General features: G+C 42.5%; 3 protein-coding genes across 3 annotated transcripts in view; 2 read left to right on the top strand and 1 right to left on the bottom strand.

Annotated features, from left to right (window-relative positions):
* The window catches only part of LOC118414923 (dynein beta chain, ciliary-like), a gene marked incomplete in the record, with an annotated part of 53882 nt that extends 45561 nt beyond the window's left edge, over window positions 1–8321 (top strand). The window contains 19 exon segments of the mRNA XM_035819262.1: window positions 8–286; window positions 544–675; window positions 813–1052; window positions 1275–1393; window positions 1576–1780; window positions 2007–2171; window positions 2349–2489; window positions 2764–2934; window positions 3149–3271; window positions 3509–3702; window positions 3839–4115; window positions 4435–4662; window positions 4852–5043; window positions 5521–5640; window positions 5742–5984; window positions 6280–6462; window positions 6698–6937; window positions 7262–7415; window positions 7771–8321. Of these exon segments, the coding sequence (XP_035675155.1) occupies window positions 8–286; window positions 544–675; window positions 813–1052; window positions 1275–1393; window positions 1576–1780; window positions 2007–2171; window positions 2349–2489; window positions 2764–2934; window positions 3149–3271; window positions 3509–3702; window positions 3839–4115; window positions 4435–4662; window positions 4852–5043; window positions 5521–5640; window positions 5742–5984; window positions 6280–6462; window positions 6698–6937; window positions 7262–7415; window positions 7771–7994 (3630 nt within the window).
* Window positions 8322–9760: 1439 nt separating this feature from the next.
* LOC118414746 (alpha-N-acetylgalactosaminide alpha-2,6-sialyltransferase 1-like) lies at window positions 9761–15367 on the top strand. The gene is made up of 9 exons (XM_035818962.1): window positions 9761–9960; window positions 10079–10205; window positions 10830–10991; window positions 11277–11460; window positions 11796–11958; window positions 12930–13041; window positions 13503–13597; window positions 14047–14241; window positions 14798–15367. Exons 1-9 carry the CDS (start codon window positions 9821–9823, stop codon window positions 14961–14963), a joined length of 1344 nt encoding a protein of 447 aa, XP_035674855.1. The 5' UTR covers window positions 9761–9820; the 3' UTR covers window positions 14964–15367.
* The window catches only part of LOC118414745 (inactive polypeptide N-acetylgalactosaminyltransferase-like protein 5), a 17839-nt gene continuing 11275 nt past the window's right edge, over window positions 15342–21905 (bottom strand). Inside the window, exons 4-12 of the mRNA XM_035818961.1 lie at window positions 20121–20287; window positions 19456–19636; window positions 18800–19000; window positions 18287–18404; window positions 17211–17408; window positions 16825–16968; window positions 16496–16585; window positions 16025–16183; window positions 15342–15761 (exon numbers count right to left, since the gene is read on the bottom strand). Of these exons, the coding sequence (XP_035674854.1) occupies window positions 15621–15761; window positions 16025–16183; window positions 16496–16585; window positions 16825–16968; window positions 17211–17408; window positions 18287–18404; window positions 18800–19000; window positions 19456–19636; window positions 20121–20287 (1399 nt within the window). The 3' untranslated portion in view covers window positions 15342–15620. The remainder of the gene's footprint in view (window positions 15762–16024; window positions 16184–16495; window positions 16586–16824; window positions 16969–17210; window positions 17409–18286; window positions 18405–18799; window positions 19001–19455; window positions 19637–20120; window positions 20288–21905) is intronic.

The raw sequence follows: 21905 nt of genomic DNA, 5'->3' as shown, positions 1-21905 counted from the left end.
GTGAGAGGCGAGCCACGGACCCAGCTGCACATCTGGACAACTATCTATTGTCGTGAGGGTCATATTGTTGTGACATATCACAAATCAATGATACTCGCCCCAATTTCAGGACCTTGAAGCAACTCTGGCAGACCTGACTGCGAAATTCGAGAAAGCCACGGAAGAGAAGCTGAAGTGCCAGCAAGAGGCAGACCGCACGGCGTACACCATCTCCCTGGCCAACCGTCTGGTCGGAGGGCTGGCCTCGGAAAACGTCCGGTGGGCGGAGTCCGTCAACAACTTCAAGGTGATTTGAAGATTGATAAGCTATGAATCCTTTCATTATTGTGTGTGTGTGTGTGTGCGCGCGCGCGAGCGCGCGTGTGTGTGTGTGTAACGCAGTTAACAGACGATTCCACAGATTCCACCGACATCATTTTCATTCAGCAAATACCATCCGACTCAAAAGTTAAAGCAAAGTACAATGAAGATCAATGGGATCCACTACGTACCAATAGCAATGTAATAGTAATATCCCAACATTAACATACTGTGATATCTTAGGTCCAAGCTAGTACCCTGTGTGGTGACGTGCTGCTGATCGCTGCATTCGTGTCTTACGTCGGGTGCTTCTCCAAGCGCTACCGACAGGACCTCATCGAGAACTACTGGACACCTTTCATCAAACAGTTGAAGGTACGATGGTATATCTGATACCTACAGTAGTCTAGACTTGTTGAATAATGACGTTTACCATGTAGAACAAAACGTTCAGGGCATTCAAATCATGAGTGGCACTTGATGAGTAAGTGTTTTCATGTATCTCCCAACAGGTTCCCATCCCCATAACAGAGGGCCTGGACCCCTTATCCTTGCTGACAGACGACGCAGACATCGCTGCATGGAACAATGAGGGGTTGCCTAGCGACCGCATGTCCACGGAGAATGCCACCATCTTGTTGAACTGTGAACGCTGGCCTCTAATGATCGACCCTCAGCTGCAGGGTATCAAGTGGATAAAGACACGAGTTGGAGACGGCCTTGTCATAGTCAAGATTGGACAAAAGGGGTACTCTATTTTCTAACATGTAATCTTTACTGTAAGTGGCAAAGGAAACATTTTCGTCTGACATAATTGCGTTGACTTCTCATGATATGTATAGAAATAATCTGAAATGTTTTTGCAGATATCTGGACACTATTGAGCGCGCCCTTTCCACAGGAGAGACCGTCCATAATTGCGTTGACTTCTCATGATATGTATAGAAATAATCTGAAATGTTTTTTGCAGATATCTGGACACTATTGAGCGCGCCCTTTCCACAGGAGAGACCGTCCTCTTTGAGAATATTGAGGAGTCCGTGGATCCAGTACTTGACCCACTCCTCGGAAGAAACACCATCAAGAAGGGGAGGTATGGAAATCAACAATGATGATCGTTGCAATTAGATACAGCCCACTAAGTGTATCCATCCACAAATTAGTCGTAAGGATTACCTTGAACATAGTTTAGAATTCGCTCTAGTCGCTCGTACATTAGGATACAACTGAACAAAAGTATACCTATAGTAAACTCATTTTCTGATTTGAATGTAGATGCATCAAAATTGGAGACAAAGAGTGCGAGTACCATTCAAAGTTCCGGTTGATCCTGCACACCAAGCTGGCCAATCCGCACTACAAACCGGAGATGCAGGCCCAGACCACTCTCATCAACTTCACTGTCACCAGGGACGGGCTGGAGGATCAGCTGCTCGCTGATGTTGTCAGCAAGGAGAGGCCTGATCTGGAAACGAAAAAGGTACATGTGGTCTCATACATTGCAGCGGTTTAAAAAGATTATGGAAGAGGTATAACCTTGAATATTTCTTACTCAAAGAAATATTTGTCTACAACAGTACAGTACTTCTGGACCATGATTTCAAAGACCTGACGTAACCCGTATATTTTGTTGTTATAAGACTCTAGAACAATTCAAAACCTTATAAGCCTGGACAAATGACCAAGCAGGGATACTTTGATTTCAGTCTGACCTGACCAAGCAGCAGAACGGCTTCAAGATCAAACTGAAGGAACTAGAGGATTCCTTGCTGTCTCGCCTTTCCGCCGCCCAAGGCAACTTCCTGGGGGATACAGCACTTGTGGAGAATTTGGAGACCACCAAGCGTACCGCTGCAGAGATTGAAGTGAAGGTATGATGACACACCTATCCCCTGCCCAAAGTGGATGTGGAAGAATTCGAATGCTAGTCTTTGACTAGAGTACAGTTAGATCGTTGTTATATAAAGAGCCCCAAGTCTTTGTGGTTCCAATACGATGATTTCTACTTTTATGTAGCAGTTAAAGAATGAAATCCTCTTATCTTGCAGGTTGAAGAAGCCAAGACAACAGAGGCCAACATTAACGAAGCTCGCGAGCTGTACCGTCCCGCAGCCGCTCGTGCCTCCCTACTCTACTTCATCCTTAATGACCTGAACATGATCAACCCCATCTACCAGTTCTCCCTGAAGGTAAATGCGTGAGTGATGGGTGCCAGTAAAGCATTGTTATCATCACACAGTTTCCTGTTAACATGTGAAAATCACTATCCTTAGTCCGTCCAGATGTCATGGAGTTGCAGAAAGTTCAAAAACCTCTTTGTTCATTCAAATGATACTGCTGACACATGAAGAAGTAACAGTTACAAACAAATCATACTATATGAAAGGATCTATATCAAAGAAGAATTGTCATTGAGGTGTCTCAATGTGTTGCCATATCATTAAGGTTTCTGTATCTCCATAGGCGTTCAACGTAGTCTTCGCCAAAGCTATTGAGCGTGCGGGCCAAGCAGAAGAGGTGAAGGAACGCGTCGCCAACCTGATCGACTCCATCTCCTTCTCTGTCTTCATGTATACAACACGCGGCCTGTTTGAACGGGACAAGCTCACGTTCTTGTCTCAAGTGGCTTTCCAGGTTTGTATAGGGAAAGAATCTTGCACGGTATCATTACTAAGAATATAATGCTGAAATCACAGTTATCTGATATTTTCAGAAGAATGTTGATGGTGCATACATGATCTTTCAAGTCATTCATTACCCTGTTTAAAGGGATCCGTACTTGGTAGACTTTGATAGACGAACATATACAACAAATGTGTTACACTTCCAACCTTGCTTTTTTCCCCAGATCCTTCTGATGAATAAGGAAATCAGCATGGTAGAGTTGGACTTCCTGCTGCGCTTCCCGATCCACGTTAACGTGAAGACCCCAGTGGACTTCTTAACGGATACTGCCTGGGGAGGCATCAAGGTCTGACTCTTTCTTTCTTATACCGATAACGGTAATTCCGCCTCTTCAAGAATCATAACTGTACTTACTAGCAACGTGAAATGCACGGGATATAATCAAAAGCAAATGAATGGCATACCGTCGTCGTTCTGAAGTGTGAATCTATATGTGAAAAGTGCTGAAAGGTTCCTTAAATGCATGACTAATTCAATTGTCCTTGACCGGGAGTCCACTGTAAACATGATTTGTTTGCACCAGGCTTTATCAGCTATGGAGGAATTCCACAACCTTGACCGTGACATCGAAGGATCTGCCAAACGCTGGAAGAAGTTCGCAGAGAGCGAGTGTCCGGAGAAAGAGAAGTTTCCGCAAGAGTGGAAAAACAAAACCTCCCTTCAGAAGCTGTGTATGATGAGGGCATTGCGCCCGGATAGGATGACATATGCTGTCACGTAAGTATATAGATCCTAGATACAGCCAACCGCGTTTTTTAAAAGTATAAATCGTTTATAAAGAACTTATATCTGATCATTTTAGAATTGATTTCGTTATCATTGATTGTCTTTGTCCACACTTTTTCCATTTTAGGAACTTTGTAGAAGAGAAGCTCGGCAGCAAGTATGTCACCAGCAGACAGGTGGAATTTGCAAAGTCTTTCGAAGAGACCGGTCCGGCCACGCCGGTGTTCTTCATCTTGTCGGCAGGAGTCGACCCGCTGAAGGACGTGGAGGCCCTAGGGCACAAGCTGGGCTTCACGTTCGATAACGGCAACTTTCACAATGTGTCGCTCGGCCAGGGCCAGGAGGTGGTCGCCGAGAATGCGCTGGATCTGGCAGCAAAGGATGGGCATTGGGTAATCCTCCAGGTGACTATGATGGGTTTGTTTTTACTGACTAGAAACATTATGCACCTGACCAAGTAAAGAGATACTTCGTTTATACTATGTAATATATATAACATCAAAGTCCTTCTACACTTTCTGGATACACGATAGTATTACATACTACTATATTCCTTTAATTGGAAAAAAAATCACAATTAGCTCATTTTTATCTTTCATATATCGGCATATCTTTCCGTCCCTTCTTTAAATAAGAGTGTGCATATTGTCAATGGTCACGAACGCTACGTATCTGTAAGCAAACATTTGGGCCCCTTCAAACATTTAAATCATCCATCAACAGAACATTCACCTGGTAGCCAAGTGGCTGAGCACTCTGGAGAAGAAGATGGACGAGAACAGCGGGGACGGTCACGAGGCGTACCGCGTCTTCATCTCTGCAGAGGCGGCGAACGCCCCTGAGGAGCACATCATCCCCCAGGGCATCCTGGAGAATGCCATCAAAATCACCAACGAGCCGCCAACTGGTATATTTGCTAATCTGCATAAGGCACTGGACAACTTCAACCAGGTATGAATGATGTTTATGTCAGAAATGTATTGGCCGAGCATTCATTAGGGTTCACAGCTAACTAACGTGGGAAGATAAGTAATGCATAAGGAACGCTTGTCACTGAGTGTGGAACTTGAAAATAATGTGTGACCTAATATCTTTTAGAACATTGACTTCTAAATGCTGACATTTATGTTTTTATATCAGGACACAATGGAAATGTGTGCCCGCGAGCTGGAGTTTAAGAGTATACTCGTTGGTCTGTGCTACTTCCATGCTGTTGTTGGAGAGAGGCGCAAGTTTGGACCCCAAGGGTGGAACAGGCCCTATCCTTTCAACAACGGGGATCTCACCATCTCTGTCAATGTGCTGTATAACTACCTTGAGGCTAACGCAAAGGTACAGCTTAGTGTAGACCTTCGATTATCGGTAGAAGACGTACGGAATAAGCAGCATAGATAAGGACTCATTAATAGAGTTGACCCTCCAGATACTATTGGATCCGTACAATTTTTTCTATGGTTTTATATTTGATATGATTTAAGATGATCTATTGAATATGATTTAGACTTAGTGTTTGAATCTTATTGATAAAGTCCAGTTTCTTCGAATCAACCTGCAGCAAAGCACATATTTATTTACAATATTTATACGCTGTTGTAAATACTTACATCGTTAAGGTCAATCATTGAAAGATATTGACTTAAATGTTGAAAAAAAATATTTTGCATGTAAGACGCATTCGTTTTTTCAACGAATGTTAAAGAATGTAACGTCACAGGTAGAATTGTATGTGAGCTGGTATAGAAAATAATGCATTTTACATTATACATAATGTACATATATGTATCCCTAATTGATATACTGTACTCTTAGGTGCCTTGGACAGACCTGCGCTACCTGTTTGGGCAGATCATGTATGGAGGCCACATCACCGATGACTGGGACAGGCGGCTGTGCAGCACGTATTTGGAGGAGTACATGCATCCGGATATGGTGAGCCTTGTATAAAAATCATTGCTACTTCTGAGTCAACTTTCCTTGACAAATGCTCTAGAGATGCATTATAAACACTGCGTTATTGTTTAATTTTATAGCTCGATGGAGAGCTGTCCTTTGCACCAGGCTTCCCTTGTCCGCCAAACCTGGACTACAAAGGCTACCATCAGTACATAGACGACATGCTGCCACCCGAGAGCCCGTACCTGTACGGACTTCATCCAAACGCCGAGATCGGCTTTCTGACCACCACGTCAGACAACCTGTTCAAGACGGTACTGGAGCTGCAGCCAAGGGACAGTGCCTCAGGAGCTGGGAGTGGACCAACCGTTGAAGAGAAGGTCTGTTCCTTAGTCACGCATTATATGTTTTCATATTTCATCTCTCTCCAAATAGTCTGTAGCGCTTTTTTTATTAATGTTGTATTGGTCTTAACGCACAGCTTTTATTCAGCTGGACGAATTTGGAATCCTTTTATTCAACTGCTCTGTTGTAGAGGAATCTGCATTGATAAAATAGATGGAAGAAAGAGTACGTTATACCTTTTATAGTTCGATTAGTACACTCTTTAGTCAACAGTGTAAACATGCAAATGTCTACCAAGTGCTGAGGAAATGCTGCACTCTTCTGATTTAGGTAAAGAACACCCTCGATGAGATACTCGAAAAGCTGCCCGAGGAGTTCAACATGCAAGAAATCACGGCCAAGGCTGAGAGCAAGACCCCATATGTCCTGGTGGCCCTACAGGAGTGTGAGCGGATGAATCAACTCACTAGGGAAATCCGGAGGTCGCTTAAGAACCTCGATCTTGGTTTGAAGGTCAGTGGTTGTCAATATAGGTTGATAGAATAAGCTGTCTTATGACTTCTTCAACAATAACAACGACAACAGCACAAGCCATTAAGAACGTATCAGCAGACGTAGCATAGCTGGCCAACACCAGTACAAAGTTCATTGATATGAGTCAAATGAATTTGGTGATAGCGAAATTGTTGGGGTTATAATGGACACTTGTGGATCACTTCATAGTTTGTATTTTCCATGTATTCCTCAGGGCGAGCTGACAATCTCCCCAGAGATGGAGGCCCTACAGAACTCTCTATTCTTCGACCACGTGCCTGATTCCTGGGCCAGGCTGGCTTACCCCTCGATGTACGGGCTTGCGCAGTGGTATGCCGATCTTCTGGCCCGCATCCGGGAACTTGACACCTGGGTGAACGACTTTACCCTCCCTGCGGTTGTCTGGCTCTCCGGGTTCTTCAACCCTCAGTCCTTCCTCACTGCTATCATGCAGGTAAACAAACATTCCACTTGCCGATTTACAACAACGTGTAGGAAATAACAAGATTCCATACTTTCAACACAAGTAGGAATAATGATGTTTATGTTTCTTAGTACGCCAAGAAATGCATTGTTGGTAAAATGTCAAAGGTGAAGGCCCGTAACTAGCAAACATTTTTCTCCGTAGCCTTTTGCAGTGTTGGACGTGTTTTGGACCATGAACCTCTTTACAGCAATGTTGTCAGTGTCCATTTCAAAGTCTCACTGAAAATATTTGTAGAGAAAAGAATTGAGGAAGTGTTCTAACTGAATGTGTGTTTTTGTTCGTTTTCTTTAGAGCATGGCACGCAAGAATGAGTGGCCTTTGGACAAGATGTGTCTGACAGTTGACGTCACCAAGAAGAGCAAGGAGGACTTCGGTGGCCCGCCGCGTGAGGGCGCTTATGTGCATGGGCTTTTCATGGAAGGTGCTCGCTGGGACGCACAGACAGGTATGGATAAAGCCAGATACTGAGAACCAAACTATGTGTGATGCAGACTACATGCATTATATTGAATAAATTTATATCGGGGTATCATTGGTTTGGATTACCATAGCACAACACTCCGTCACTTTCGCCCAGTGATTCATGCATGATCATTTTTGCTAAACTAAACTTATTTACATGACCATTAGCCAGTCAAAGTATCTTTGTAACCCTTTTTCCATTCCTTGCGATGAAACCAGTCACGCGGCAACATGTACTGAAGCAACTTTAGAAACATAAGTTCTGAGGGTCACACAACATTGGTGAAAATATAGTGTCCGGGGTCTGACCTATTGACAACATACATTCCTTTCTTCAGGCATGATGACAGACGCCCGTCTGAAGGAACTGACCCCAGCCATGCCAGTCATGTTCATTAAGGCCATCCCTGTGGACCGACAGGACACTAAGAACATCTACGAGTGTCCAGTCTACAAAACCAAGATGAGAGGACCCACCTTCGTCTGGACCTTCAACCTCAAGACCAAGGAGAAGCCGGCCAAGTGGATTCTTGCTGGAGTCGCTCTACTTCTGTCTGTCTAGTTTAGTATTTGTTAGATTCGATACGATACAACAGATTTTGAACAGAGTTTGGTAATCTGGCCAGAGTAAAGACCACTTTCAAATGTATAATGCAAAATGTCATCAGATTGTGCAAGCAAGCCGATAAGATTATCTCAGAACATCTCAAATAGTTGAACTTTGTGAGAAGCGCACTCTACCTCGTAGCCATTGCTATTGCCCAGTACCTACTGAAAGTAGTCTTATAGATAGTCGAAAGTCTGTAATTCGTGATGGTCAAAAGAAACAATCAGGACGATGTCAACAGTAGGGGCCGGATGGACGCGTGGTACTGAAATGCTGTGGTATTTTTGACAGCTTGTAGTATCTTCTGCTTGTTATATGGATTTTAGCTTTTGTTCTTTTCACAAAGGTAGACGTCCTTTTTACGTAAATGTCTACCTTTCAGAGTAAAATTGGAAAAGTTGTTAGAGCAGAATGTTTTATTCATGCTTTATGTTGCTTTTGGACGTCATTACAGCTGAGCATTTGGCAAGAACCAATGGTGTGTTGATGTGACCAAGCTTTGTGAAGATTTATGAGTTTATGAGATGAAGATTGCAGTAGCTGTAGTTCATACTTTGATCTGCACTTAAAGCATATAGACTAATGATAAACACATTTTGCATGTGTTCTCTTGTTCTGAAAATTAAGAGGGACGTAATGTCTTAAAGATATATTTACTCATTGCAAACTGCCCAAATGCATTTGGGTCAAGATTTATTTACTTTATCTGCGTGAAGATAGTTTTTACAGGGAACTTTATTGCATTTGAAATTGCGTGTGCTTGCGTCAATTTAATGTTTGCAACAGATGAAATGAATATGATTCAGACCAAGTTGAGAGTAGAAAAAGCAAATCCTAATTGTTTAGTAACACGTGCTATAAACATACCACACTGTTTTCCATCGATAACAAGCTTGGCAAAAAGCTTGACTTGTTGAGACAATTATACAGGTGCTAATTCATAAATTAGATGCGATGCAAAATGAAGCTTTTAAAACTTTTAAATGAATGATTTTATACGTAGGAAATGGAACACATGGAACTTACTTTACTGCTTTGAAGAACATACAGGTGGATGAGTAATGTTGTATTGGAATATTGATGACTTGTGCTCCACTAGATCACGAAATGCTATATATGTCAAGAGTATCACTTGTAAATATGTCTTGATCTCAATAAATTTTACAAAATATAAACTATTCTGTGTGAGCTTGCTTAGTGTTTTTACCTTATGGTTATATTTTAGACAGCGTTTGTCTGTCTGTCGGTCAACATGATGTAAACAGAATTTCCAAAGAGAATAACTAAAGAAAGAAAGAAAGAAACACACAAAATAGAAACATACACAGATAATGTACACACACATTACACACAAACACACACAGACACAAACACACACAGACACACACACGCACACGCACACACACACACACACACACACACACACACACACACACACACACACACACACACTACAGTTAATGTACCTACCTACCTAGTCCCTTGACCTCCTGTTTGTCCAGGCCCGTCTGAGGATCCACAAACCAGTAACTAATAGGTTGTCTTCCCCAATGCCTCATTCAAAACAAGCTCTGCATGCGTAGAGGGGTAATTTTTCCGCCCAACCTCTGCTTTGAGAATAGGATGAAACATATCGATCGATGTCATACGCTCGCAGATATCCTGATCCGTCAACATCCCTAAACACTGAATATATCAACATACCCACAAGGCACGTTTCAAATGTTTCCCTGAGCCAGTTGATAATCTGTGTCTTCAATTTAAGGGTACAGAGGCTTACGATGTCTCGTAAAAAGCTGCCGTGCTGCACTTTGCAAGCGCTCTTTCTGCAGATTCTGGGCTTAGCATGCTTCATGTTCTTTTCACAGTTGTCTGGTGACTGGTTCAGGGCGGCTCTGATAAAGGCTACTGACCTAGGAAGGTAAGGGTGTAAAACCTTGTAGTCTAAGTTTGCAAGGAGAGAGACAAATACACAAAGAGATACTAGTAACCCTAGCCTAGTGTGTTCGGTGTTTTGAATCTTCCTATCATTTTCTCAGAGAAACGAGTGGATTGTTGCTGTATGCTAGGCATAGGTCAAAGAAACTGGCAGATTTCTCTACGAACCACAATGCAACAGCCGAGCCAGTTCTCAACTACCCGGATAACCCGAGTAGAGAAAAGCAGGTGGGCAGTTTGTTATAACGGAATGTTATTTATTGTAGTAGATATGACGCAGCTTGTCCGGACATGTTTGGGAAGAAACAATGCAGTTTTCCAACCGAACTGCGTTATCATCGCTATAAAATCTTATCCAACTTTTCAAAGATCAGTATGTAGTAAATGAGAAAATACAAGTTTAACGTTATGCATATGCGCTGATCCTTAGCAAGCCCCCCTCCCCACAGGCCCATTCTAGTCTCGTAAACCAGGTTTTTTTTTTTGGGGGGGGGGGGGGGGTAAAATGTAATAGTTGTGCTACCTTCCTTGTTTCAACGTATCTTTATGCATTATATCCTTTCATTTCAATCGTTTTTCCGCCAAGCCAACTCATGGCACTTCAAATCTCCGTATTGTTCGCCATATCCACTTGAACTTCTCCCGACATGTCTAGCTGCATTGTTCAAGGACACAACTAAGGTCAAGACACAAATATCAGATAATGTTGTTGAGGTTTGGGGCATTTTTTGAAGGCTATTAGTCTAGCTGCCCTAAGATGGGACATATCAAGTGTGTTGACTATTTAAATCATTATCGCCGAAACATAAAAAAGTTTTTAAAAATAACTTTTATCAATTTGTTATCGATCAGTTCTTGGATAGAATCTCAGAAACGGAAGAAGATAGATATGGAAATATATCATTGAAGTTGCCGGGAAACATCTTAACGAACTTAATACCACCTCGCTTGGAACGACCTCGCTTCCAACTTGAAGACATTCCTTACACCAGAGACCAACACCACTTAAAATCGGTGAGCGCATGCACATGTAATTGGGAATTGTTTTTGCTAATAGTTCAATCACTGTGAAGAAGAACGTGTGATGCTTTTGAAACGTTTGAAACGGTATGCATTGACTAAGTATTAAACTGCTACTTTGCAGTAAGTTTGCAACATTGGATGAGTTTGGAACAAGTGACTGTTCGTATGAATATGTGGCCAAGTACAGCTGGCTATAACGAGGTGAAATGTTTGTTTTTCTTCCACGCTTTTCAATGTAGCGCATGTACAGACTAATCGAAACCAATCTTCGGACAGGTTTGTCCTGGCAGTCTCCGTGGGAAAGTCCAGTCGTCCGTGTGGTTCAAGAACCGGTTCGTGGAAGACGTCAAACTTTTCATGGACCGCGAGGACCTGGAGGATACTTACTGGGAAACTCATCTCAGTGCATACTTCGCTCTGCCTTTTGGATACAAGGCTAGAGAACACAGTAACAGAAAAGGTTAGCTTTAGAACCTCCTCCGAGGAGGAGAAGTTAAGTGTACTTCACGTAGTTAGTCTCACCGGGTATCAAAAGCATGTCATGAACTTGCACTTAGTATATCAATCTATACATATCTAAGAAATCTATGTCGTATACTTACAATAAGAATTCTTTATCCCATACCAGACCAATAACAGGCACACGGGGGAATAGATACAATTAGTGTATGTAGTAAAGCCTTATGAAAATTGAAGAAGCGCATTTTAATCACCCACTATATAAATAAAGTCACTTTTCGAGCGCATATCATGCTGTATTTCTTTAGTTATCAATACAAAACTGTTCCTATTTAGCAACCGAGCGTCTGATTGGCATGTTGGACAACCCGGATGTGTTCGGTTTCCATGGTGACCAGCAGAGGAAGCCTTGCGTGCGGTGCGCAGTGGTGGGGACAGGGGGCGTTCTGAAAGGGTCCGGGAAGGGACAAGAGATAGACGGGCACGATTATGTCTTCAGGTAAACGTCAACGGATACGTGCGTGTGTGTTTATGCCTCAGTTTGGACGCGCGCGCGTGCGTGCGTGTGTGTGTGTCTGCGTTTGTGTCTGTGTCTGTGTGCGTGTGTGTGTGTGTGTGTGTTTGTGCGCACGCGTCGTGTGTATACGTGTGTGTGTTATGTGTGTTGTGGTTTAAGAGAAGATGCAACTATATAATTTCGTTCGTAAATGTACCGACTGAAAGAGAACCAAATCGAAAAAAGCACATGGTACATGCTACAAATCAACTAACCCAACATAGGACTAGGGCAGCTACATTTTCGATTTTTACATGTCATTTCCAACAGGAACCGAAACTGGTTTTGTGGGGTTATGAATAGACTTTACAAATATGCAAATTGTCATCAATTATTCTGAGGTAAATGGAGAGATAATGTCTTTACATCATGCTTAATCTCACATCTACGTATAAACACAAGTAGAGCATTAACAAACGAACAAATTTTCGACTGAACAGTACCAGTCTTTGTCAAGGAATGAACAATCCACTGCTGCCGTGACGTCACTTTATGCAGATAGAACACGTGACTAAGTGAGCAGTGGATCATAAGTTGCAGGAAGTTGCGCCCACCGTCTCTGTTCATGGATGGTTGTAAAGCTCTGATGTAGATGGCTTCTTTAATCCCTCTTTAAAAAATCTGGTTTTATGTCCAAGATTTTAACTTTGTCCAGTGAAACCGAATGACCCTGTGATTCTATGTGGATGTGTTGGGAAACTTCTGAGGTTGTTGAACTCGGGCGTTTATGCTCAAGGAACCTGGTCTTAAGTGATATCTCAGTCTCTGGTGCTGTTCAGTTGAAAACTTGGGTGGGTACAATTTTTGTCTTGGAGATTACTGTTAAACTAATTTAATAATGACTTCTATCAATACAGATGAACTTTCAAGTTAAAACGAACAAATGATTTTATATGGACAACCGTTCTTTTCAGATTGAACCATGCTCTCATGCAGGAGCCATATACTATTGATGTCGGCAAAAAGCTGTCCTTTTACATCTTCTTTCCGGAGTCACATCGTACGAACCAAATGATTTCCAGCGCGGTGAGTTCTACACTCATCTGGTGCCGTTGATGATATTACATATTTGAATCACTATGTATTTTACCACCTCAAGGTGGCAAGACGGCCCTATGGGTTGGGTTGTTGACAGGGAGTCTGGGTGCAGGAACCAATGTTGTGTCCTTTGTATTTCCTCACTCGATTCAGGCGGACATGAGTAACGTCATCCATCTTTAGTTTGGGACGTAAAGCTGGAGGCACCTGGAGTATGTTAAAGAACCCGAAACAATTATCCATAAGAGTAAGGGTCCGTACAGATGATCGGACGTTAAAGTCCATCATTGCGCAACTGGTAGTTAATGTACAAAACTGGTGTGTGATGCCTGGGGGCAGTTTACTGGTAATGGAAAGATAAACAAATCACCCCTGATATCAATTGACGTGCAATCTCTGATTCATCAGCTCCACATTGAGATTAGAGTGAATGCTTCCGTTACTTCCAGCATGCACTGCAAATCTACATTCCTTTCAAGACGTCAGACCTGGACTTCATCACCAGATGGTTACACAACCGGACCCTTCCAAACTGTGGCCCCTTGTAAGTTATTGACGTATCAACATTATCAAGTTATCTGTGCTAAACATAAGTAGAGAAAAATATTCAGTGTTGATTTTACTTGACGATATGGCAGTTCCTAGCTTATAAAGGATCCACAGCACGTTAATGTTTCACACCCTCTCGTAGGCGAAAACTTTCAGAACGATCAAAAAAGCTACAAGCTTCTCCGACTGACCAATCATTTTTCTTTAATTATTCGTCAAAGGTGAAATCGAACAGAATAAGATATCACGAAAAGGATGGTTTTGATATGTTATTGCTTGACAGAAAATGAAAGAAAAAAATATTACATCATCCATCCATCCATCCATCCATCCATCCACCCATCCATCCATCCATCCATCCATCCATCCATCCATCCATCCATCCATCCATCCATCCATCCATCCATCCATCCATATACTTACAGAGTATTTTCATATCTCTAGGTGTAGAAGGAGTCTCAACTCTAACCTCAACCGCACCACAATGAAGGTTATACATCCTGACTTTATCCGTTACGTCTTTGCAAACTACATGAACACGTCACTATCTTGGCGGCCAACCACGGGGGCTATGACAGCCTTCCTGGCTATTCAACTGTGCGACGTTGTGAACATCTACGGCTTTGGTTATGACCCACGGTAGGGGTGATTGTATAGTCTTCTGTAGAATGCTTTGTAAGCTAAGATGCTGCACGGTACTTCGACGTGTCCTTACCTCGGTATTCTTATCTCGACACTTTCTTCAAGTTCTAGGATTTGATTGTTGTTGTGAATATAATGTAATACTTTATCTGAGTACGCTTGAGAAGCTCCTTTTTATTGACGGATATAATTTAAGTAAAAATGATTACCTAACATTTGGCAATGCTGCAGGAGAAATTGTGAACCATCACAACCCACTAGACGGAGTGGCGCTGCCACCTTACTGCGACCTAAATTCGATTTATGTAACGGCTACCCTTGATTTCATAATCGACATATAATGTAAAATTTAAAAGTGTGGCTGAAAATAGTATAAGATGTACAAGGCGTAAAAACATTGAATTTCGTCTTTACTAATGGATATAAAATTCGTTGAGCGCTCTGTCCCATTTTAGGTCCCCACGAGGTCGCCGCCCCTAGTGAAATCGGGTGTTATCAAACACTGCAGAGTAAACACAAGAACGTTCATAGAAGGTTTACATTATTGCTGTAGATTCCCTATGCACTACTATGACAACCGCGCGATCCCCAAACAACGTGCAGACGGGGAAGTAAAGGAGGGCGCGCACGACTACAGCGAGGAGAGGCGTCTGTGGGAGAGACTGCACGAGGAGAAGATCATCTACTGGTACACTCGTCAGAATCAAACATCAACCTAGCGGAAAGGTTCCATTTAAGAAGTCGTAAATATATATACAGACAATAAACGATACTCAAATGCAGATTTGAAAGTCTACGAATATACTTCGGTACATTGCTTTACGTTTCAAGGAAAGCATCGTTTGGACTGAAAAGATATATCTATTATTATTATACGACTATCATGCCATCTACATGATTTATATTTCATAGATTATAATTATCTATAGCTATCAGATTGTATAAGTAGATAATATAACATATTGTCATAAAGTGCTCGTAGATGAACTTGATGTCGACCCATTTGGAAGCCTCGCTACATATATTAGAGATGCTTTTGTTTGCACAAAGATTTCATCAGCAGAAACTACTCATTCACAAAAACGACAATCCAAACATTTGGTAATAAAAATTTATTCCATCAGATTATGCATTGTGCACATATAGATCTGTGTCACATTTAGTCATGGAAAACTTGGGTTAACTCTATATCTCTTTTCTTAACGAGAAAATGCTGTGTACCAGCTTTCTTTCAGGTTACATGCGCAGACATATGGATTGTGAAAGGGACGATAAAAACAAGTCGTCACCTAATTAGTCAACATATTGCAAATTGAAGTCGGCACCGTGAGATCCGACGACATTTCAACCCTCTTGTATTTTACGAAAAATCAGCGTTATGGTATAAAGTACTCTGAGAATGCCCAAGACTGAGAGGCTGTCTTGGTGCAGTTGGTAACAAACGCTCTCGTTCCTGAGGTGGCGTTTTGACCCACGTCTAAACAGAGACCAGTTTCCATGTTCAGCAGTATTCCACCCTGTGTTACGAGAAGGAAGGATGTGTATTTCGATGTTATGGGACACGTGCCAGAAGATGTTTCATCACCTATCGAGAACTAGCTACTCATTCACTTTAACCTAAGCTTGTCAACAAAAATAAGAAAGAATTCAGTTTCATATTTCTTGTGACAAGAAAGAGAGGGAAAGCAGCAAGAGAACAGTCCGAGACACAAAATTAAAACAGACTTGAATGGAGCAAACGTACAAAGATTGATACTTAACGGTGAATGAAGAATCTAACCTTGCCGTTGTGATACCAACTCTCGTGAAGTCCATTATGACAGTATTTGATGATGGGCGATTCAAACCTCTCGGTACCCTCGGTACCCATACACTGCATGTCGCCTGTTCCTATGGTCTGTAGCGCTTTTCTCTTCTCCGGTCTTCGTAAGGCAAAAAACTAGAGAAATGGTCACATAAAGGTGAAGCACATCTGATATAACGTTACGAGTAATTCTCCGCTATTTTCACAAGTTAGGTGCGGTTATGTATGTCTGAATCCGTTTGTACTGGTTTGTACTTCATTGGATCAAACCCAGGTGTGAGCTTTCCAATTTACAAGGCAGAAAGAAGAGAAAAGTGGTTACGGTCTGTTAGAATGTGATTCTAGTTGTCCTATGTGGTGCTAAACTCAAGCTTCCCTGAATCTGGTCAGCTAACAGCCTGCTAATGCGGCATAATAGAAAACCCCATGACTGAGGCAGTATCTCACCTGCTGTCCACCCTGACCATGACAGTCCCATAGTCCTACTCCACGTCCGTCCATGAGGTCTAAACACAGGCCAGCCTGGAGGTTCCGTAGCTGTACGGCGTAAGGAGGATGGATTGGGTTAGCCTGGAGCCCAATCTTGTTACCAGCGGGGTAGCGACCAACTGAAGCTATAACAAGACTGGGTTCCAGGCTAGACTTAAATGCGTCGTTTGGTCCTAAACTAGAAGTCATCCATTCAAGTCATGGCGTGTGGGTACGCGAAATAGACCTAATATGACATAATAGTTTCTAGTACATACGGACAATAAAGTAAACTAAAGAAAGCGTACCTCGCCCCAGGCCCTGTAGTACCCATTTTCCACAGTCTGTTCCAGTCGGTCCGGGTAGACATTTTCCATGTACCACTGGAAACTCTGGCACCCAAGACGTTTCCTCAAGGCCTGGCGCTCACTGATATCACCGTATGAAATGTTCTGGAAAATTTCCACATTGTCATGTAATAAACTGATGTATTTAAGAAACTTAGAAAGTAGACTCATTCACAACGCTTCTGTAATGTTCAAAGTGAAAATTGTGCCTTTATCGTAAATCAATGCCCTATGGGGCTGTGTGCCCGTGTCTTTTAGCTCAGGGTTGTAATCTTTCCAACAATAAGCAAGCGGTCAAAAGTATGTACAAACAACATGCTCTACATGTACAAACCATAGGTCAGTACCTTGAGTTGGGGTTCTCTAGCGTACAGGTATCTCTTGTACTCATCCATCCACACCTCTGCCACGCGCGCCTTGTTGACTTCTATGTTGATGTCCTTGGTGTCGTTAGACCGGACGTACAGGTAAGGCTTATCCGTCCTCTCTATGTGTCCTACCCGCGAACATGGAACCGTCTCAATCCGACCACCACACTGCCACACCTAAAGTATACATATCATCAAACATTTACTGAGAAACTTTAATGATGCACAATGGTCATGGTGGCAATACAACATTTCCTACGAACCTGCATGACTGCTTAATTTGTAACATTTACACATCCACAACTTTGCAGTTTTCACACCGAGATCATGGTATCGCTAATCCTACACATTATAATATATATCAACGCCAACGTCACTAGAGCTAAAATATTTTCCTTGTTTGCTTTAATATTACTCACATGTCCGTAATACACACGTACATGTGAACCCATTTGCGGTGAACATGACGATTCTCATTGGACTGCGCCCGATTGCGCATACTTTCCAAAGTCGTACCAATTTGCCCTTGCGGTGACACTGAGGTGCGACGCTATTGCCTATTGCGTATGAAGCCCAGATGATCAGGTTATTGGAAATCGCGGTGTTGCCACTGATCTTGAATTAAAACCAATCTAGAATTGTACCAAAGGGGGAGTTGTAGTTATAAAATGATGTTCACTCATGATACTTGGTGCAACATAGATCAGAAATACTATGAAATATAATAGATTGCCCAATTTTGTGAATTGCGACGTCCGTTTTGCACCTCTTTGCGCAATTTAGTGCAGTCCAGTGAGATACATGCACATACCGGCTTATCTCCTACCCCTAGTCTGCATGATCATGCAGGTCTGGAAATTGACATGTTACATGTATCAAATCTTCTTACATGCATAGAGTGGACTTCCGGAGGGGGGGGGGGCAGAACTCTGTGGAACTATTGAAAATTCTATTGACATTTTCCCTTTGAGGCGAGCAAGAACAATGGATTTTACTAAAAAAATAACGGGTAGAAATATGTTGATAGTGTTTTATCTCAAGTTGCAATCTCTTACCCTAAAAGACATCTCGACGTTTTCTCCCCCGTATATCTCCATGGCCTGGTCGTAGGCGCCGATGTGTTGGAAGTAATCCTTGTAGATGGCGAAGAGTCCGCCGGCCATGACAGGGCATCTACAGGTGGGGATCGAGGGGGAATAAGGAGAGTCCTTATTATTCCTTGAGCGACAATATAAGGAAACTCCCTCGTCATGATAAGGCATGGAATATGTTGATCGACCAACCAAGGACGTATAACGTCCTTGGACCAACTATAGAAAACATCTTTGAAGCTTTAATTTCCAGTAGCAGTATTTTTTACTTGGGATGCCTAAAGTTTGTCTATATGCTTTATTTGATTTGAGTCAATGTCTGATACTGTTTAATGTAACCTTTGTGTACGTATAGCGAAAGCATCTTTTGTTACATTGTTTTCAGAAGGTGGTGGCCGTGAAAAGCTTTTGACTACTATATCTCCCTGTAGAAACACCAATCAACGACGTAAACTTAATAAATAGTGCATGATTTACCTTACTGGATCTATGGCTGATTTACGTCTCGCCATTTCTTCTTTGTTGACGTATATCCACATGAAGTTGAGATCCCACGTGAAGCCACCGGCTAAGAACTTCAGCTGTTCGTAAGCAAATGTTTTGGTATCGATGTGGTCGATAACTGGACACGCTACGGTGCTGTTGTTCTTCCGTATTCGTGCCAGCAAAGGCTCCAACCTGGAAAATATATGCATATAAAACTAGAGCTTTCCTTGATTTCTACTCTCTGAATTATGATTAACAAATAAACAAACGAACAAACATTGTTGGTGAATGCAGCTCGCTAATATGCCAGTGTTACGCCCAGAGCTAGATCATCTCTAGACTAAATTTGTACTAGAATGGAAGCAAAATACATGATCATAATCGTGACACGCCGTGTACTTTTACGACTTAGTTGTATCGAATGGTATTATCCTTGCTCAGTGCTATGAAAAAAACAACATCATTGGCAAATTCAATGTCGAATTTTTCTAATATATTGCATTTTTTTATCCACTTCTTTGTGTGTGTCAAATACAACTTGACGGTTTGTTAAAAAAATACGTCTTTTTAAATGAAAAATGCGTATGCAGTACACTGGGATTTCTCGGCGTTATTTCTTGATATAAAACCACAAGCCAGCCCCTTACCATCCAGGCGTGCACTCAATGTGCGAGTCCAGGAAGACGATAGCCGGGCCCTGGGCCTGCTGCACACCCTTCAGACGGGACCGGATCAAACCCTCCCGTTTAGGGTTTCTCAGGATCTTTACTTTGTCCCGCAGTTTGGTGTTGGTCGAGATGTGGGCTTCCAGAGGAAACATCAAGTCAGCTGCGGTGAAAGGTAGATATTTAGTAATCTCCAAGCAGAGGAAGAATATTATCATAAGGTGGGAAAGAAATTTAGCCGCGGTGGAATAAAACTTCTCTGCCGGCTAAACTCCTTATCATACTATCTTAAAGCACCGCAAGATCTGCTTGGAGATTAACATTTAGACCCTACGTCTAGAAACTGTTGATTATAAATACGCGTTTGTCACATGGCAATACGAGTACAATTGTTGCATCAAATGTTGGATCATAGGAATCAAATGATGCTAGACCATTTATAAAGAACATGTCTTCATATGGATAAATGAAAGGCAAGACAGCTGTGTCTAGCTTCACTTTGATGGAGATAAAAAAAAGGCTATGTAACGTTAATGTGTTTGTTTCCTTCTCTGGCAAAGTATTGAAATGGGTCAAGCTTTGAATAGATTCACTGTGAGTTAAAAAAAGGCACAACTAGAAATTTAAGATAATAACGTTCTTCTCACGTTTGTCACTGGAGTCGTCCACCAGGATGATCTCCCCGATGAGGTGGGGAGGGGACTGGCTGATGACGCTGTGGATGGACCGAAGCACCACGGACAGCGCCTCGTTGTGGAAGATCATCACTACCGATACCTGGGGCAGGTCATCCGGGTACATTTCATGCAGGCACCTGCAGCACGGGTTATGTGAACAGTGCAGCTATAATGGCCCGATCTACGATCTATACAGGCGTTTTGGAGTCGATTTGGAGAAGACTCGGGGGCTTCAAGTCGACTCCAAGTCAACTAAAAATGTGCATGTTACGTCAGCCATTGGGCAGCTTATACTGTTGGCCAGGTATCCTGTGACTTAAACCAGCTGCAGATATCCTTAAATGAATGTCGGACACTTCGGCACATGGACACTTCGGCCCCCTGGCAATCAGGACATTTCGGCCCCAAGCCGAGGACACTTCGGCCCAAAGCCGAGGACACTTCGGCCCCATTCCAAGGACACTTCGGCCCCAAGCCGAGGACACTTCGGCCCCGAGTCTACTCCACAATAGTTATCTAACACGTAGCCTTAGTTGACTAAATAACGTATAATTCTAGGACGTATGATTTTACTTGTACAGTATATTGTATAGTGTTCTCCTGTTTACTCGATGAAATCGTCATAAGTGATAACAATTTTTTTGCGTTTTCGGGGCATGAAGATCCCTTTTTGCTCCGGTTTTCTGGATGACCCTAGCTTACTTGAAGCCCGACTGGCATTAACTGTTCATCGTAAATATCGAAATCAATGTCCTTACAACTGCGAGCTAATAGATTAATTTGTACATTGCATAGCATGCCCACGCACACAGGAACTAGCAGGGCCGAAGTGTCCTGGACTTGGGGCCGAAGTGTCCTGGACTTGGGGCCGAAGTGTCCTGGACTTGGGGCCGAAGTGTCCTGGGCTTGGGGCCGAAGTGTCCGGGCCGAAGTGTCCATGTGCCGAACTGTCCTGATACCGTCTGAAATGGATAGAAAACATGCAAATTTCGACCATTTTTCTGAGAGTGCTTAGGATTAGTATTAGGGTTAGGGTTCCTGTTAGGGTTAGGGCTAGGGTTAGGGTAAGGGGTTCGTGGTAGAAAAATTGTTTCCGAGGGATTGTGTTTTTTGGTCATAATTCGGTCTGAAATGGATAGGAAACATGCAAATTTCGACCATTTTTCTGAGAGTGCTTAGGATTAGTATTAGGGTAAGGGTTCCTGTTAGGGTTAGGGCTAGGGTTAGGGTAAGGGGTTCGTGGTAGAAAAATTGTTTCCGAGGGATTGTGTTTTTTGGTCATAATTCGGTCTGAAATGGATAGGAAACATGCAAATTTCGACCATTTTTCTGAGAGTGCTTAGGATTAGTATTAGGGTAAGGGTTCCTGTTAGGGTTAGGGCTAGGGTTAGGGTAAGGGGTTCGTGGTAGAAAAATTGTTTCCGAGGAATTGTGTTTTTTGGTCATAATTCGGTCTGAAATGGATAGAAAACATGCAAATTTCGACCATTTTTCTGAGAGTGCTTAGGATTAGTACTAGGGTAAGGGTTCCTGTTAGGGTTAGGGCTAGGGTTAGGGTAAGGGGTTCGTGGTAGAAAAATTGTTTCCCAGGGATTGTGTTTTTTGGTCATAATTCGGTCTGAAATGGATAGAATACATGCAAATTTCGACCATTTTTCTGAGAGTGCTTAAAATTAGTATTAGGGTAAGGGTTCCTGTTAGGGTTAGGGCTAGGGTTAGGGTAAGGGGCTTCGCGGTAGAAAATTGTTTCCGAGG

Source organism: Branchiostoma floridae, chromosome 4 (assembly GCF_000003815.2).
Source record: "Branchiostoma floridae strain S238N-H82 chromosome 4, Bfl_VNyyK, whole genome shotgun sequence".
Taxonomy (NCBI): domain Eukaryota; kingdom Metazoa; phylum Chordata; class Leptocardii; order Amphioxiformes; family Branchiostomatidae; genus Branchiostoma; species Branchiostoma floridae.
This window is presented reverse-complemented; position numbering and strand designations above follow the sequence as displayed.

Coding starts and splice junctions, on each gene's coding strand:
- LOC118414746 (XM_035818962.1), top strand. CDS start 9,821: ATGTCTCGTAAAAAGCTGCCGTGCTGCACTTTGCAAGCGCTCTTTCTG. Junction 10,206..10,829: donor ACCCGAGTAGAGAAAAGCAG/GTGGGCAGTTTG, acceptor GTTATCGATCAG/TTCTTGGATAGAATCTCAGA. Junction 11,959..12,929: donor GGGCACGATTATGTCTTCAG/GTAAACGTCAAC, acceptor CGTTCTTTTCAG/ATTGAACCATGCTCTCATGC.